Source organism: Protopterus annectens, chromosome 1.part0 (genome assembly GCF_019279795.1).
Source record: "Protopterus annectens isolate FY-2018-M chromosome 1.part0, PAN1.0, whole genome shotgun sequence".
Taxonomy (NCBI): Eukaryota; Metazoa; Chordata; order Ceratodontiformes; family Protopteridae; genus Protopterus; species Protopterus annectens.
In genome coordinates this window covers 600,688,393-600,704,649 of record NC_056725.1, presented here as the reverse complement: position 1 = coordinate 600,704,649, position 16,257 = coordinate 600,688,393, and the positions used below count along the sequence as shown (strand labels likewise).

General features: G+C 39.7%; 1 protein-coding gene across 2 annotated transcripts in view; it reads right to left on the bottom strand.

The window, feature by feature from the left end:
* Nucleotides 1–16,257, bottom strand: part of KCNH1 (potassium voltage-gated channel subfamily H member 1) — a 2,413,895-nt gene that overhangs the window by 2,261,996 nt on the left and 135,642 nt on the right. For both annotated transcript variants that reach the window (XM_044061729.1, XM_044061739.1), the window contains 2 exons: nt 11,260–11,366; nt 1,649–1,777 (listed from right to left, as the gene is read on the bottom strand). In XM_044061729.1, coding sequence (XP_043917664.1) covers nt 1,649–1,777; nt 11,260–11,366 — 236 coding nt within the window. The remainder of the gene's footprint in view (nt 1–1,648; nt 1,778–11,259; nt 11,367–16,257) is intronic.

The following is a 16,257-nucleotide window of genomic DNA, read 5'->3' as shown; positions in this document are numbered from 1 at the left end:
GTAAGTTCAGATCAACCAAAAGCTCTTAAAGACACTCAAATTACAGCAAACACTACAAAATGCGCAGTGAGTAAAATAAGTGTTTAGTTACAGCGCAAAATAGATTTTAGGCAGATAATTCTTTTCAGAGCACCAACAATAACAAAACAGAGGCACAAAAATATACACCATAAAAAATTGACCTGAAACCTTTAGAATGTATTTAAACAATAACTTCCCACTTTGCTTATTGACCTGCACCTCAGCCAGTGTTAGAATGAAAAACAGAGTTTAACCTTTTCCAGCCCATATCTCAAGCCATGGGGGCACTGCCTAAAACAGAACCCGGTAGTATGCTGACTGCATTACTAAGAGACAATTTATACTGCTGTTTGTACCTTCTGTTTGTTATATGATTCTGACAAAACTGAACAAAGTTTTTTCAGTTAGGATTGTGCAGCTTAGGGACATCATGAATAAAAACAATGCCAATGCTGTTTTTAATTGTATGCATGAAGATAAACACATTGTATATTCCATGTTCCAAAGCATAATATGCCCAGTCTTGTAAAAGGGAAGTAGAAAAGGATATAATAAAATCATTTATTCTCTGTACTGTGTGAATCAGTCCAGTCATTAGCCTTACCTCCACTCACTGGATTAAAAACTACCTCTCCTACAGACTATTCAGAATCAGACTGGATTCCTCATTTCAACATTAATACCACTTAAATAAGGAGTGTCACAAGGATCTAGTCTTACACCTCTGCTTTTCACACTGTTCGTTAATCAACTTCCTTACAACTTCTTACAACATAATCTGTTACTGTATGCTGATTATATGGTTCCTCGCACGTCTAACCCAAGTGTTAAATAATTTAAAAATCCTTTCAACAAGTTCTCACCATACTAACCTCATGGCTAGAAAATAAACACATAGTTCTTTACACAGCCAAAACTAACATAATGATCTTTAGCACCTCATACAAACTGAAATATGTACCCTCCAGCTGGTGCATATCAACAAATGACAACAAACATCTAGGAACTGCCAACTGTTTTTCATACTTAACGTTTATGGACAGACCAAAACCTAACTTCCAGTTTCATATACAACAAACCAAAACAAAAATTAATAAAATACTATTCTGGTCCAACAAAAACTCTAATAACTTAGCACCTGAAGGCAGAAGTGCCTTAGAAAAAGATATTTTCCCCCAGCTTGACCTCCCCTCATATCATCTGTCTCAAAAAATATGTCTTCCTTACAAATCATGTCCAGTTCCTACAGTGTACAAGTAAATTAAATAAAAAGGCCAAGAGATGATTTCACCCATCAATCCTACATCCATTGTCAGTACTCCTAAAATATCAGTCGTTAAGGTACTTTTCTACGAACATAAAACAGTTTAACTAGAAGAACAAAACACTTGAAAATATTTGCATATAACTGAAAAGTAAAGAGATAAATGTTTAACTAATTTAAGATTCTGAACTAAGATACATTACTACAGAAAAAAAGTGTGCACTCAGATTTCAGATTCTACAGGGACATAAAAGATTTATGCTTGCAAACAGATGATTTCTACAGAATAAATTATACATATTCCAAAGTAATTATTCTCAATAGCAGGTAACAGTATTCAGTTAGACAAAAAAGATCACTGACCTTTGGATGTATCATCTTCAATTGGCTGTTTAAACGCTGTAATGTCACTGAATGTGCAGAGAAACAGAACCACTTTATCCTGTTCATTTCTAATGGGTGCAATTTTCATATAGAACCACACAGGTGTTCCTGAAAGAATTAGAGAGTACATGATTTTACTAAAAATTCTTTGTTAGTCACAATATCACAACATATGAACTATAAAAGGATTTAAACATGGGTAGTAATTTGTTGTTTGTTTTATGGTTTGCCTATAATAACTATCCTTTGTCCATTCTCTAGGTGAAAGCAAGACATGAGTTACTCAGACCCCTGATATATATATATATATATATATCTATATATATATAGATATATATATATATATATATATATATTTTTTTTTTTTTTTAATTATGTGGTTGTAATGGTCTTTCTGCAATATCTAACTTTTAGTGTGTGTGGGGAAATACTGTGCTATGTCAAAAATCAGCTCACTGTCCATGTATGTTTAAGTATACTCACTTAATAAGCAACTGTATACAAACATGATTAAGTAACTTATTGTGGATTCTAGATGAACATCTGACACCATGAAATGACAGAGTGAAGATTTGGAAATATTTATTATAATTAACATATCTTCTTACTGTGCCAGTGACAGTTTCTTTATTTCTTGCACTGGCATATACAATACTTTGTAAAAGAAAGGAAAATGTCTGTAAGGCACATAACAGGAGCCCAATATGGATATACTAATAACCTGTTCCAATAGGTTTCATCTCAGTAGACTTGCAAAATAAATAAATAATCCACAAAACAGACTTACCAAACCAAAATGACATGGGTTAATGTCTCAATCAAAGTAATGAGAGAAAAGCAAACAAAATCACTGCTAAAAAACACACTTCATTCCATAAAAAAATAAATAAATAAATAAATCAGTAAGCACTTTCATCTCCATCAATCATTTGTGAAAGTTTGTCTTTGTGCTTTAATATTTACTAGCGTTTTTTTTTTTTTTCAAACAGAACTGAATGCATGCTCTGAACAACCCGTATGAAGTGTTTCTGAGTTTCTTTCTTTATAATACAGTCAATAAAAGTTAAAATACTACATATTTTAATCACGTTGTTGCAGATGGTACAGTAGATAACAAAGAAATTTAATAAGATGCTCTCTCTCCCTCAATCTCATTACCCTGTCATATACACATATTGTCCTGTGATTCTTAGAAGAGCTCACTTTGCATCCTAAATCAAACCCTTTTGGGAGAAGCCTCCATGTGTGGTAAGACAACAGTCACTATGTCCTCCTTATCTTAGCACAACGATCTGCAGTGTAAGACATGAAGAATATGCTGCATCATCAAACATTTCCTCAGTCACTTAAGAAAAAAAGGATCACATCTGGTGCCCCCTACAACAGAAGCACTTTAAGGTTTAAGTGTGCTGCTCTGAATACAAACTAATATATGACAGACAGGCTGTTTGTTCAGAGGGAGTAATTTCTTCCAAAAATGATTAGTGTGAACTAAAAGGCAAGGCTGATCTAATTATCCTGACATCAGAATCAAGATACTAGCGGTTTTAGAATTAAGCCCTGAAAGAAATCTATCAGATTGAGTAGGTTATTTACAGCTCAGATATAAAGCAGTTTTAAAAGTCATCCAGAAAGACTCTAATTCATTGAGCTATTTCTTATAATGTAATGTGCATATGCTGTTTTAAGATGATTTTTTTGTGTCTCCATTGAAAATATGCTAAATAATAAAACTAAAGTGATCATGCAAGGTCTCCTCTCTCTCTCTCTCTCTCTCTCTCTCTCTCTCTCTCTCTCTCTCTCTCTCTCTCACACACACACACACACACACACACACACACACACACACACACACACACACACACACACACACACAAACACACACACACACACACACACACACACACACACACACACATGTAACTAGACATGCACAATATAGATAGATAGATAATTATACATACATGCATATGCATACACATACATACACATACATATACATACACATATACATACTGCTCTCTCAATATTCCCCAAAAACCTATAACATTTGCTCACTATTTCTATTCTGCCAGAGACATCTTCCTACTGCATAACTCCTCAGTCTCTTTCCTCAATATAACCCTACCAATTCTCCCACCTACCTCTCTGACTCACCTCCATGCTCTCAGACCAAATCTTTCCCTCAGAGACCTGTACACACACCCAAACAGTGGTACTACCCTGTGCACTGTCCTTTCCCTAAGCTATAACATCCCTATAGATACCCACTGGCACCATACTTACAGGCATCCTTACAAAGAATAACATTTTAAACAGTAAAACCTGCATTTAAAACAACTATCAGCTTGAAAGGGACAAACTAACTATCTTCATATTCCTACAGAGTACTATCAATATAGTGTTTATTTCAGTACAGATACCCCTATTCAACTTCACTAACTTCTCTTGCTGATTGTTTTTCTTGACCTGCTTCTCTTGGATGGTACTGACCCGCTCCGTTCACTATGCTCACTTCGCTACCCTACCCTACCCCCATTCCTACCCACCCCCACATCAATTACATTTATAGTCATACACCACACCCCCAACCACTCCTCACTTCCAATTATCCAATCAAACCAAACCCATCATCCCCCACTCCTATACAAGCTAACACACCCTCTACAACTGCTCTCAGATAACTACTATTAACACTCATAACCACACCCAGTCACTCCCACAACAAATCAATATGCCCCCTGCCCTTAACACCCACCATCCACAGCCCCTCCTTCTCACATTAAACCTCTCTTCTCTCCTCCTACTCTCTGTCCTCTCCATCTACCACACACAACTTAACATTACCCCCCTCCTCCATGGCAAACTGACTCCACAAAGCCCACTAAACCCAACCATCCCCTTTCACCATCAGAAGACCCCCTCCTCCACTCTTCCACCCTCCTGCCTACATAGATATACAACCTACAAAACTCACCCCACTCATCCCGTAGACTAGTGAAAATATTCCATAAACTATATAAACTTTATCTATACCTACTCCAAAAACTCTCATGCTGTGGTGACATACACCCAAATCCAGGACCCAAAAACTGCTATAGCACTAATTCAACATACTCTAATCTTCTGTATGTAAGACCTACCTCATCCTTTCTCCTTCTAAATATAAATGTAAGAAGCATTCTCAATAAAACACAAAATCTCCATACCCTACTAGCACAATATAAACCTGAAATTGTGACAGTAACAGAAACATGGCTTAAATCTGAACACCATGACAATGAAATAACTGCCCCAGGCTACAATATAATACACAAAGATAGGACAGGAAAAAAGGGAGGAGGTGTGGCAGTACTGTTCCCAAACCACTTCTCTATAGAGCAATTTGAAAGCAACTCCCAGGAAGTGCATGACATAGAACTTATTCTAGCTAGACTAAAACTTAACTCCAATAAGCACATTATTATTGCTGGGGGATACATCTTCTCAGCTGGTTAGCTTCATCTCTTCCACAAGAAACCATACTCTTAGGTGACTTTAACACTGATTGGTCTGAATTTACCAGCCAATATCCCTCTACCCATATTAACCTCCATGGGTTTACCCAAGTCATATCTACCACCACAAGAATAGATAAAACCACTAAAAGACAGTCAGTCCTGGACTGGATATTACTAACCAAACCCAGTCAGACCCACCAATCAGGTTGTCTCCCTGACAGCCTGAGTGACCATCAAGCAACATACTTAGTTAGACACTGTTCTCACCAACCAAATCAGCCCATACTCAGGGTCATACGTAACAAAGAAACCTTTAGGGCACAAGATCTAATCAACTCACTAAAAGCCGTATCTGGACTCCCTTAAAACAACTATTACTAGACGAAGCTGTTGAGTACTTTAACTCAACCTTTCTAAACATCCTAGCCTTCCATGCTCCACCCATGACCACTAGAATTAAAATCACCCGTCCACCATGGCTATCAAAAGAAACAAGGTCCATTATGAAAGAGGGAGACAAAGCCTGGTCGCTACTTCACAAACATAAAACCCCTGTCTTAAAACAGAGATACCACGAGCTCCGTAACCAAGCCAAAAGACTAACAAAACTTGACAAAGCTAACTACTATAAGACTTTACAGGAAAAACACACTAACAACCCTCAAAAATTCTGGGCCTCAATAAATAACCTGCTACACCCAGGAAAAATGACCACTCCTTCCCCTGTGTTACCAAATAACCTAGACAACATCCCCACCCAATTTAACAAATACTTCACTGATACAATCCAAGCCCTTGCCAATACCCAAACCACTAACACCAACCCCACAACATCAGCAACTCCCACCTTTCCAATGCAGTTAATACCCAACCCAGTTTCTCCCTGCACCCAGTTGCTACTAATACAGTTGCTAAGCTCCTCAAAAAATGTAAACCAACACCAGCAGCTGACAACCTACCTGCAGAATTCCTACAGATTACTGCAGAAGCTATAGCCTATCCTGTGTCCATCCTCATTAACAGATCAATTACAGCATGCAAAATACCTCACACTTGGAAAATATCTCACATTATACCTTTGCATAAAGGTGGCCAATCCCGTGAACTCACAAACTATCATGCTATAGCAATTTTATCACCCCTATTAAAAATATTAGAGGGAATAGTCCATTCCCAGCTTATGCACTACCTCCTAAAACATAACCTACTATCCTCATCCCATCATGGCTTTAGACCTTCCCATAGCACAACCTCAGCTCTGCTCTCATTTTCCGACATTGTCAATGCCCACAGAAACAACAGTCTGCTAGTATCCTCCATATTCTTAGACCTATCCAAGGCCTTTGATATGGTCAACCATAAAATGCTCCTGAATACCCTCGCTGCCCTTAACATAAGCCCCTCTGCCATATCCTGGTTTAGTAACTACTTATCTAACTGTCAACAGGCAGTCCTATGTTAGAACCAACTGTCCCCCTTACTGCCAGTAACTCTAGGTGTACCACAAGAGTCCATCCTCGGTCCATTATAATTTTCAATATTTACTAACCAAATAGCATCATCTTCACTCTCTGCCTCTATAGTGCAATATGCAGATGACACCACTCTCATATGCACAAGCACCCACCCTGAACAATCTAAAAACCATAACTCAAAAAAACTTTACCTTAGCTGAAGAATGGTTCGCTAACATCAAGCTTATACTCAATCCCAAAAAAAAAAACTCACTCTCTTCTACCCTGGTAGATCTCCTCCCATAGACAATAGTTTCATCATAAAATCTAAAGATAACACATTTATCACCCCACTCCACACACTAAACTCTTAGGCATTGAAATTGACAGTAATCTGAAATTTGACTTCCATATCGCCCAAACAATTAAAAAGGTCAACAAAAAGATGGGACTCCTCTATAGGAACCACCAATACATGACCAAACATACCAAAGCCACCATTGCTAGAACCCATCAACTATCCATCCTCCTATATGCCTCCCCTATCTTAACTAACCTCCACCAAACAGAACTAACCAAGATGGAATCTTGCTACAACAAGATTGCTAAGTTCGCTACCGAGGCCACCCATAGGTCCCATCATTGCCTAGCCCTTAAACAACTCAACTGGGTCGAGTTTCCACAGCTGCTCCTACTCAACCAACTAACAATCGCACATAAGCTCTACTACCATCCTGATAAATCCCCCGCCCTGAGAAAACTAATCAGCCCCTACAAACCCTAAAGAAACTTAAGATCTGCATGCATGAGCCACTTAAATGTCATCAAATACAAAAATGAAGCTGGCAAATCTCTCTTTGCCTTCTCCATTGCCAGATGCTGGAATTCTCTCTCAGAGCACCTCACTTCTATATCCTCTAATAACCAGTTCAAACAACTTCTCAAAACACACTATTTAAAGAAATGGCTATGCCCTTGTCACCCCCCCAGGTTAGCTTATACAATCCCTCAATTAATCAGCAATGTTAATTTTTTATACTGTTTGCTAAGTATGCTCAACTATATCAAGCTACTTTATGTTTTATCCTGTGAATAACTTTTTCACTGTATTATATTCTACTATCAGACCTCTCAACTGTCCCTGATTTAGACTCCGATTGTAGGTCTGTCCCTCTTAATCCCTCTTAAAACTGGTGACTGCTGAAGAAAAGGAGGTGAATTGCCCTTAATAAATAATGATAGTAATTCAGAGTTATAGACGTTTTACGTCAGAAAATCTGTATTGATCTACATTCTCCTATTCTATAAATGTTTCAAGCTAATAAGACAAATATTTAAAAAATGTCCCTGATTGTCCCTGATTATTTGAGGATTTGTCCCTGATTCTGTTGAGATTTGTCTCTGATCGGTTGAGAGCTATGTCTTCTATACTGTTTGCTAAGCATGCTCAACCTTACCAAGCTAATTTATGCCTTATCTTGTAAATACATTTATCACTATATTATATTCTACTACTATTGAACCTTAGTGAACATTCAGCCACTGTTGTTTGTACAACATTGTATTGTATTATATTGTATTGTAGTGTACTGTAGTGTATTTTGCTATACTTGGAGCTTTTCTCCCCGGGCCTCTGCTGAAAATGGACCTGTGTCCAGTCGGACCTTCCCAGTAAACAAATGTAAAATAAATAAAAATACTTTCAAAACAAGATACCTTATTTTACTTTTACAAGGTAAACCGGAATCAGAGGACTTGTATGCTTTGAGTGACAACATGGCTACACAAAACCAACTTTTAATCCCATGCTACCTTTACAACCCATTTTAAGATAAATCTATCAAATATTATAATCATTATAAAAATGATGTCAGGCTCTATCCCAGTTTACTTTCACATCTCATTGATATATCGTGTGTGTGTGTGTGTGTGTGTGTGTGTGTGTGTGTGTGTGTGTGTGTGTGTGTGTGTGTGTGTGTGTGTGTGTGTCTGACTAAAAGTTTGTATTTACTGTTTTAATTTATACTTTAGGCTTTGTACAATATCTTAATTGCCTGTAAGTGTGCATGTTTATGTGTGTCTGTCTGTCTGTATGCTGAGGTACAATGATGTCCCATCCAAGACTAGTTGTCTTTAGACCCAGTGAATGCTGGAATAGCCACCATTTTCTCTATGACACTGAACAGGTTACATCAGGTACTAATGAATGACTGAATTAATGAATGAATGAATGAACGATTGACATTAGACTCATTTTAAGGAGAAAGTATAAAAATCTTGAAATGACAGACTCCTTTTAGAAAGAAAGCATAAACATCTCGAAACCAGATGCAAAAGTAAAGTGGAGAATGTTTGTGTCAGATTTTAGATTAGATTGGTTCTAATGTCTAAAGTACTACAGTAACAGACACAGTATTATGACACAAATGCTAGTATATACAGACTGTGCCAGACACGTTAATAGCTATAAAATACTGTACCAGACATAGCATTATAATAACATGCAGTATAATAGTACTTCACACTTATTCAGCATATGCTGTTATAACAGTGTGAACAAGATGCATTGTTATAAGGACGCAGGTGCTAGTAAGTACAAAATACTAGTGCACCACCAAAGTGTGTTATAAGAGCATGTGCTAGTAAGTGTTAAGTACTAGTGTACCTTACACAGTGTTACATGGATGCAGGTGCCCATAACCATGAAGTACCATTGTACCAGTCACTAGTCTATAAGGGACACTGATTATAAGAGTAAAGTACCACTAAACAAGAAAGGTTAGGTCCACAGCACTAATACTGCCTCACTGTTGTGCTCTAGTAATGTCATGGAGCTAACCAGCAATTGAAAGACATGCAAGAGACGCATGGTCAGAACAAAATCTCTTTAATGATTCATTTGCTTGTTTTTGACTCAAAATACTTCGGACTGAGTTGTGTTTTCCCTATCAAACTTCTGCAATGCTATTGCACAAGCAGCTGCAGACCCCACCACCACCACCACCACATACACACATTGCCTCAATGGGCCATGAACAGATCCACAGCTCCCATAGTCGATAATGGGTAAGCGCTGTAAAATACTGCATTCAGTCATCACTGCTCTGTTCTAAAATAGCACAGTAGAGCTCATCTTTGAATCATTCTCCCATGTTCTTATGATCTCAGTGTAAAGCTCTGGGAAAGAGTAGCCACCTAATTTACATGGACCATGCTCCCTCATATTACCATATATAAATGCAGCATTTTCCAGTATTGCCCCGTCATGTTATTTGTGGAAGCCTCCTACCACTGTGGAGCTACAGTGGTCTTTGACTTGGTCTCTCATAACACTGAGTAATCCTGTTAAAATCAGGACAATATGGAGGGCATCATGTGTTTCTGAATACCTCCCCCCTTCAAAGTGTTCTAAGAAGAAACAAGCTAATGACTGTGAAGTATTATTGTACCAGATGCAGCATTACAATGAGACATGTGCTAAGATATGTAAATTACCAGGCACAGCATTCTAACAATACACAAGCTAACAACAGTAAACTGTTTCAGTGGTATCCAAAATGCACTACCTTCCTTAATATCTGTTTTTTACCTCCCTTTGCTACTTATGCAGAGAATATGCATTTGTGATTTCAGAACACTCCAACTACTGTTTAATTTCACACTGTATTTATTTATTTATACCATTATGTAAATGTGACTGCTCTTCAATGTACTATTTTGCCAGCTTATGTTTTAGGTTCTGAATCTTTATGTTATTGTGGTTCTAATGTGTTTTATACTGTTTATTTCACACTGGATATATTTTAATCATTGTGTTAAGAACAACTACACCTCAACGTTTCATGTTGTTTTGTAGATGCTTCGAATGGTACTCTCTGTGTTACTGTAAATTGTTCTAATACTTGAATCTGTAGAAGTTTTTTGCTGCTGCTCTCTTTCAGTCCAGGACCTTTTTTGGTGAATATGGCCCTTAGACCAGCCCACCTGCCCCATTATCAAAAGGTATAAATAAATGTTACTGCACGTTAATAAGACTAAAGTATTACCGTACAAGAGTCATACAAGGAGATAAGTGTAAAATACTATACCAGATACAGCTTTATAAGGGCACACATGCTTGCTTTGCTGATGTAATGTTATCATTCTGACCAGGGCATGTTAGATTTGATAGCCCCTGACCTGGAAATACAATCTTCTGAATAGTATTAAAAAAAAGTGAGATGTATGAGGTATATTGGGAAAAAGATATTTATGCCACATCATCCCTATCGACAACAATACTGCAGTCTGCACACCCTCACACATACACAAACGCAGTGCACATACACATACAAAACACACATAACATTGCAGAGAAAATATATTATGAAATATGTGGTCATTCCTTGAAAAAATGCAGGAAACAACACAAATTATGTCAGTGATTCTTTTGTTGTAACTTCTATATGAGGAGTAATGAGAAATTCATTAAAACAGTAGTATGTCCAAGCAAAGTAAAACTGTTTGTTATAGCCACCAGTATTTTTTTTTATTCTGTGGATAGAAGATTAACTTAAAAAATGTTCTAGTAAAGACTTATGACACTGTACTTGGACATTTTTGAAAAACAAAATTTTAAAAGAGAAAAGTAACTTACTGTTTTTTCTGTACAACAGGATTTCAAATGAGTTTGTCTCGTAATTCTCAAATGTTTGTCTAACTTTCTCAGTGGTTTCCTTGTCTGTGAGCTCTCCATACATAAAACTGTAAATAAATTATAAAAAAATTATATAAATGTTCAAATATGCAATAAAGAATATATGAATATATGTAAAATGTTTATGAAGAGCATAGACTACTTGTAACACGAAGAGTGTAGACTACTATAACATATGAAGAGTACAGACTACTTATAACATAAGAAGAGTACATACTACTTATAACATATGAAGAGTGTAGACTACTTATAAGAAGAGTACATACTACTTATAACATATGAAGAGTGTAGACTACAACATATGAAGAGTGTAGACTACTTATAACATATGAAGAGTGTAGACTACAACATATGAAGAGTGTAGACTACTTATAACATATGAAGAGTGTAGACTACTTATAACATATGAAGAGTACAGACTACTTACAACATATGAAGAGTACAGACTACTTATAAAGTACAGTTGTGTACACTTACCATAAATGTAGATGTTCGAGTGTATTCACTGTTGCAGTCATCACACTTGGGTTATCTGCCTGCAGGTAGCCCTCAGTCAGCCCAAATACCAGAAACTTAGTATTTCTGTGCCGGATGCTGTTGCTTGTCAGGGGTATAAAAACAGGCAGCCGATGCCATTACATCAGTTTTTATTGCCCCAAATGTCAGGAGCCCCCCAAATAGGGAGCTAGGTTATGGTGGGGAAAACACCACCAGTAAAAAGTAAATACCAATCCCAATACCAAAACCCCAGAAGGGGTTAGTAATAGCCATAGATAGGAGAGAGAGAGAGAGAGAGAGAGAGAGAGCAAGAGAGAAAACCAGGGGCCTGGAGGGAGGGAAACCAAGACTACAACAGTGAATACACTCGAACATCTGCATTCATGGTAAGTGTACACAACTGTACTATGTTCTTCATGTTTTACTGTTGCAGCCATCACACTTGGGTGGATTCCCAAAGCTGAAGAAGAGTGGAGGCAGTCAAGAAGAGTTAGGGCTGACTAGTATGCCTTGCAAGACTGCTGTAGCAAATCCTGCCCTGGATTTGGAAAAGATAGGCAGGTGGTAATGCTTGGTGAATGTGTATACAGAACTCCAGATAGCAACCTCCAGGATGTCCCTGGTAGGGACTCCCCTGAGAAATGCTGTTGTGGTAGATGTTGCCCTAGTGGAATGTGTTCTGACCCCCTGAGGGGTTGGTTTCCCATGGTGCTTGTAGCAGAGATGGATGCAGTCTGCTATCCATTTGGAAATAGTTTGTTTTGAAATGGCCTTGCCCTCTGCCCCTGTTGCAAAGCTGACTATTAGTGGTCAGATTTTTTTGAAGGGCTTAGTCCTATCAAGGTAGAATCTGAGCTGTCTGTGCACATCCAAGGAGTGCAGGATCCTTTCCCCTTTATTTTGAGGATTAGGGAAGAAGTTTGGCAAATGGATGGATTGGTTGAGAGCCACACTGGACACCATTTTAGGCATAAAGGAAGGGAGGCCCTGTCAGCATGAAAATAATGAAGGGCTCCACAGCCATCAGTGCTTGTAGCGCACACACTCTTCTAGCTGAAGTGATGGCCAGAAGCAGGGCTGCTTTCCAAGAGAGGAATTTTAACTCTGCTGACACAGCAGGTTCAAAAGGGGGAAGCGAGAGTTTTTCCAGTACAAAGTTAAGGTCCCAAGCAGGGGTGGGTGCTCTCCTCGGTGGCCTTAAGTTGTTTGCCCTTTTCAGGAACTGTTTGATAAGAGGGTGCGAGAAGAGAGGTGGCTCAGTGTTGTAATGAGCAGAAATGGCTGAGGCATGTATCTTAATGGAGGAGAAGGACAGGCCTTTGTGGAGTAGATCTGCTAAGTAATCCAGGATAAGAGGCAGAGAGGGCAGTGTTGTGTCCTCTCCTTTAGATTGAATCCATGAGCAGAACCTTTTCCACTTATCAGCATAGAATTTTCTTGTACTGCATATTCTGGCTTCAAGAATGATGTCCAGCACCTGTTTGCTTAAGGTCGCTGGGGGAGAATTCAAGGAATAAGCCAGGCTGCAAGATTTAGGGCTTGCAGATGTGGATGCAGAATCTGTCCCTCCTGCTGAGAGAGGAGGGTAGGATTCTGGTGTAGGTGCCAGGATGGCACCAATGTCAGACTGCACAGGAGTGGGTACCAGTGCTGGCGTGGCCAGTCTGGGGCAATCAGAATTGTCCTTGGTCTGTCCTGTTTTATCTTGAGTAATACTCTTGAAAGGAGGGGCAGAGGGGGAAAGGCATAGTTTGAGGGATTTACCCACTGAAAAGATAGAGCATCCACTTTCCAGGCCCTGCTCTGAGGAGTTCTGGTGCAGAATTTGCTGAGCTGGTGGTTTTAGGGGGAGGCAAAGAGATCCACCTTTGGGGTCACCCATTTCTGTATCAGAAGGTTGAAGGTGCTATGCTCCAATTGCCACTCGTGTGGGTCTAGGAGACTTCTGCTTAAGTCATCTGCCAGTAAGTTTTGTTTGTCTGGTGGGAACTGAGCTTGCAGATGGACTTGAATGTCCAAGGCCATGTTCCACAGGGCCATGGCTAGCCTGCAGAGTGGGTAGGAATGCCTTCCCCCCTGCTCATTGATGTACCGCATAACTGTGGTGTTGTCTGTTTTTATTAGCAGTTGTCCTGGAAAGATTAAGGATCTGAAAGCTGTCAGGGCATTCTGTACAGCTAGCATCTCTTTTTGGTTGATGTGAAGATGAATTTGACTTGGGTTCCAGTGGCCCAGAATCCATATTCCGTCCATGTGTGCCCCCCAGGCATAGTCTGATGTGTGTGTGTGTGGTTAGGGTCTGGGTGGCTTGGGGTTGAGTAAATGGCAGTCCCTTGTTGTGGTTACATGCTTCTGCCCACCAGTGGAACTCTATCCTTAGACAGGGTATGATAGGAATGACTGTTTCCAGGTCCTGAGAATGTTGGCACCAAAGACTTTTTAAGTACCATTGGAGTTTCCTCATATGCAGTCTTGCATATGGAATCAGCAGTATACATGAGGCCATGAACCCTAGGGCTTGCAGTATTTGTCTTGCAGATAGCTGGGTTCTGGTGGCCATTTGTTTGAAGTAGTCTGTCAGATAGACTTAATTTTCTGTGGTGAGGAATGCCATCTGGGAAGTTGTGTCCAAGCTTGCTCCCAGGAATACAATCTTTTGACTGGGTACCAGTTTTGATTTCTTTTCATTGACGGTGTACCCCAAGGAAGTGAGAAGATTTTTCACAAATGTCAGGTGCTGCAGTGGCAATTCCTGACTGTCCTCCTGAATAAGGCAGTCATCCAAGTATGGGTAAATTTGGATATTTCTCTGCCTGCAGTATGCAATGGCTGGAGCCAGGCTTTTTTTGAATACTCTGGGCGCAGTAGATAAGCCAAAGGGAAATGCAGAGAACTGATAATGCATAGACCCTGCCCTGAGACGTAGATACTTCCTACATGATTCCCTTTATGGGGATATGTAGATAGGCTTCTTTTAAGTCTAGGGTGACTAACCAGGCATCCTTGGCTAGCATAGGAAGAAGCTGTTGCAGGGTAAGCATTTTGAATTTTGGTACCACTAGGAAGGTGTTGAGAATGGAAAGATCCAGGATTGGGTGCCAAGAGCCCTCTTTCCTGGGTACCAGGAAGAGTCTGGAGTAGAATCCTTGACCCCTCTGTTCTACTGGAACCGGCTGAATAGCTCTGATATTGAGCAGGGAAAGTACTTGGTTTTGAGCCTCTGCCCACTGGTTTAGAGGAAGGTCTGGAAACCCACTTGGGGTTGGCAGTGAATGGAAATAAAATTTGTACCCCTGGGGTACAATGTTCTGGACCCACTGGTCCTGAGTGATGGAGATCCAGTTTTTTGCATGAAGGGCAAGTTTTCCTCCTAAGGGCACAAGCAATTGGGCAGGGCTGGGGAGTGGAGTAAAGAAGTCATTGTGAGCTTTTTCTTAAGGAGGTGGCTTACCACTCCCTGCTTTAGGGGTGGGGGCACTCCATTGCTTAGATCTCTGCATACCCTGAGACTGAAGTCTGGGTAGTCTGTTTCCCCTGGGTTTGGTTTGAGAAGGCCTGGAGGGGGCTGGAATGTTGTTTGGAAGGGCAATGCCTACTGAATCTAAGGGGTTGCACTTGTAAGAATTCTTTAACAGTCTGCATAGACTTAGCTTTTTTTTCCATCTTTTTAAGAACCTCTTCTGCTTTGGTGCCAAACAAACAGTCCTTATTCAAAGGAGCACCTAGTAACTTTGATTTGACATGGTCTGGCAAGGTCTGCTCCTTGAGCCAAGCATGCCTTCTCAGTACAGAGCCTTTGACTGCTGCTCAGCAAGATGCTTCTAGGGCATCAAAGCCACACTGCAAAGTATGCTTGCTGACTCGGCTTGCAGAGTACATAAGCTCCTGCAATTCTATATTTTCTGCACAGTCTGAAAAGGTTGCCACTTTTTGTTTAATAAGTTCCATAATATGTTGTTGGTACTTCAGCATGGGAAACTGACAATTCAATGCCCTAATAGCAACAGTTGCAGAGGAATATACCTTCTTATCCCATCTGTCCAAAGCTCTGGAATCCCTGTCTGAAGGGGTGGGATTCTTGGCTGTAGTAGCCTTGATACCTTTAGGCCCCTGGGAAATGATCTCTGGGTCAGCAGTAGGATTCTTGAAAAGAAATTTGTGATTGTCAGGTACACTATACCTGTCTCGTTTCCTAGGGGCGGGAGGTAAAGTGTCAGGAGTAAGACTGGATTCCATAAAAACATTATCCACAACATCCAGGACAGGGGGTATTGCGGAGGGCCTGTGTTGAGGCAGCTCTAGAAATGCTCTGAGTCTCTTTTTGGACTGAGGATAGTATTGGCATTCCATGTGGAAATGCTCTCGTAAGGTATGCAAGGTTTCACCAAAAGAAAAATCCTCTGGAGGAGAGGCAGAGGGAATGGATTCCTCTGCATCTGA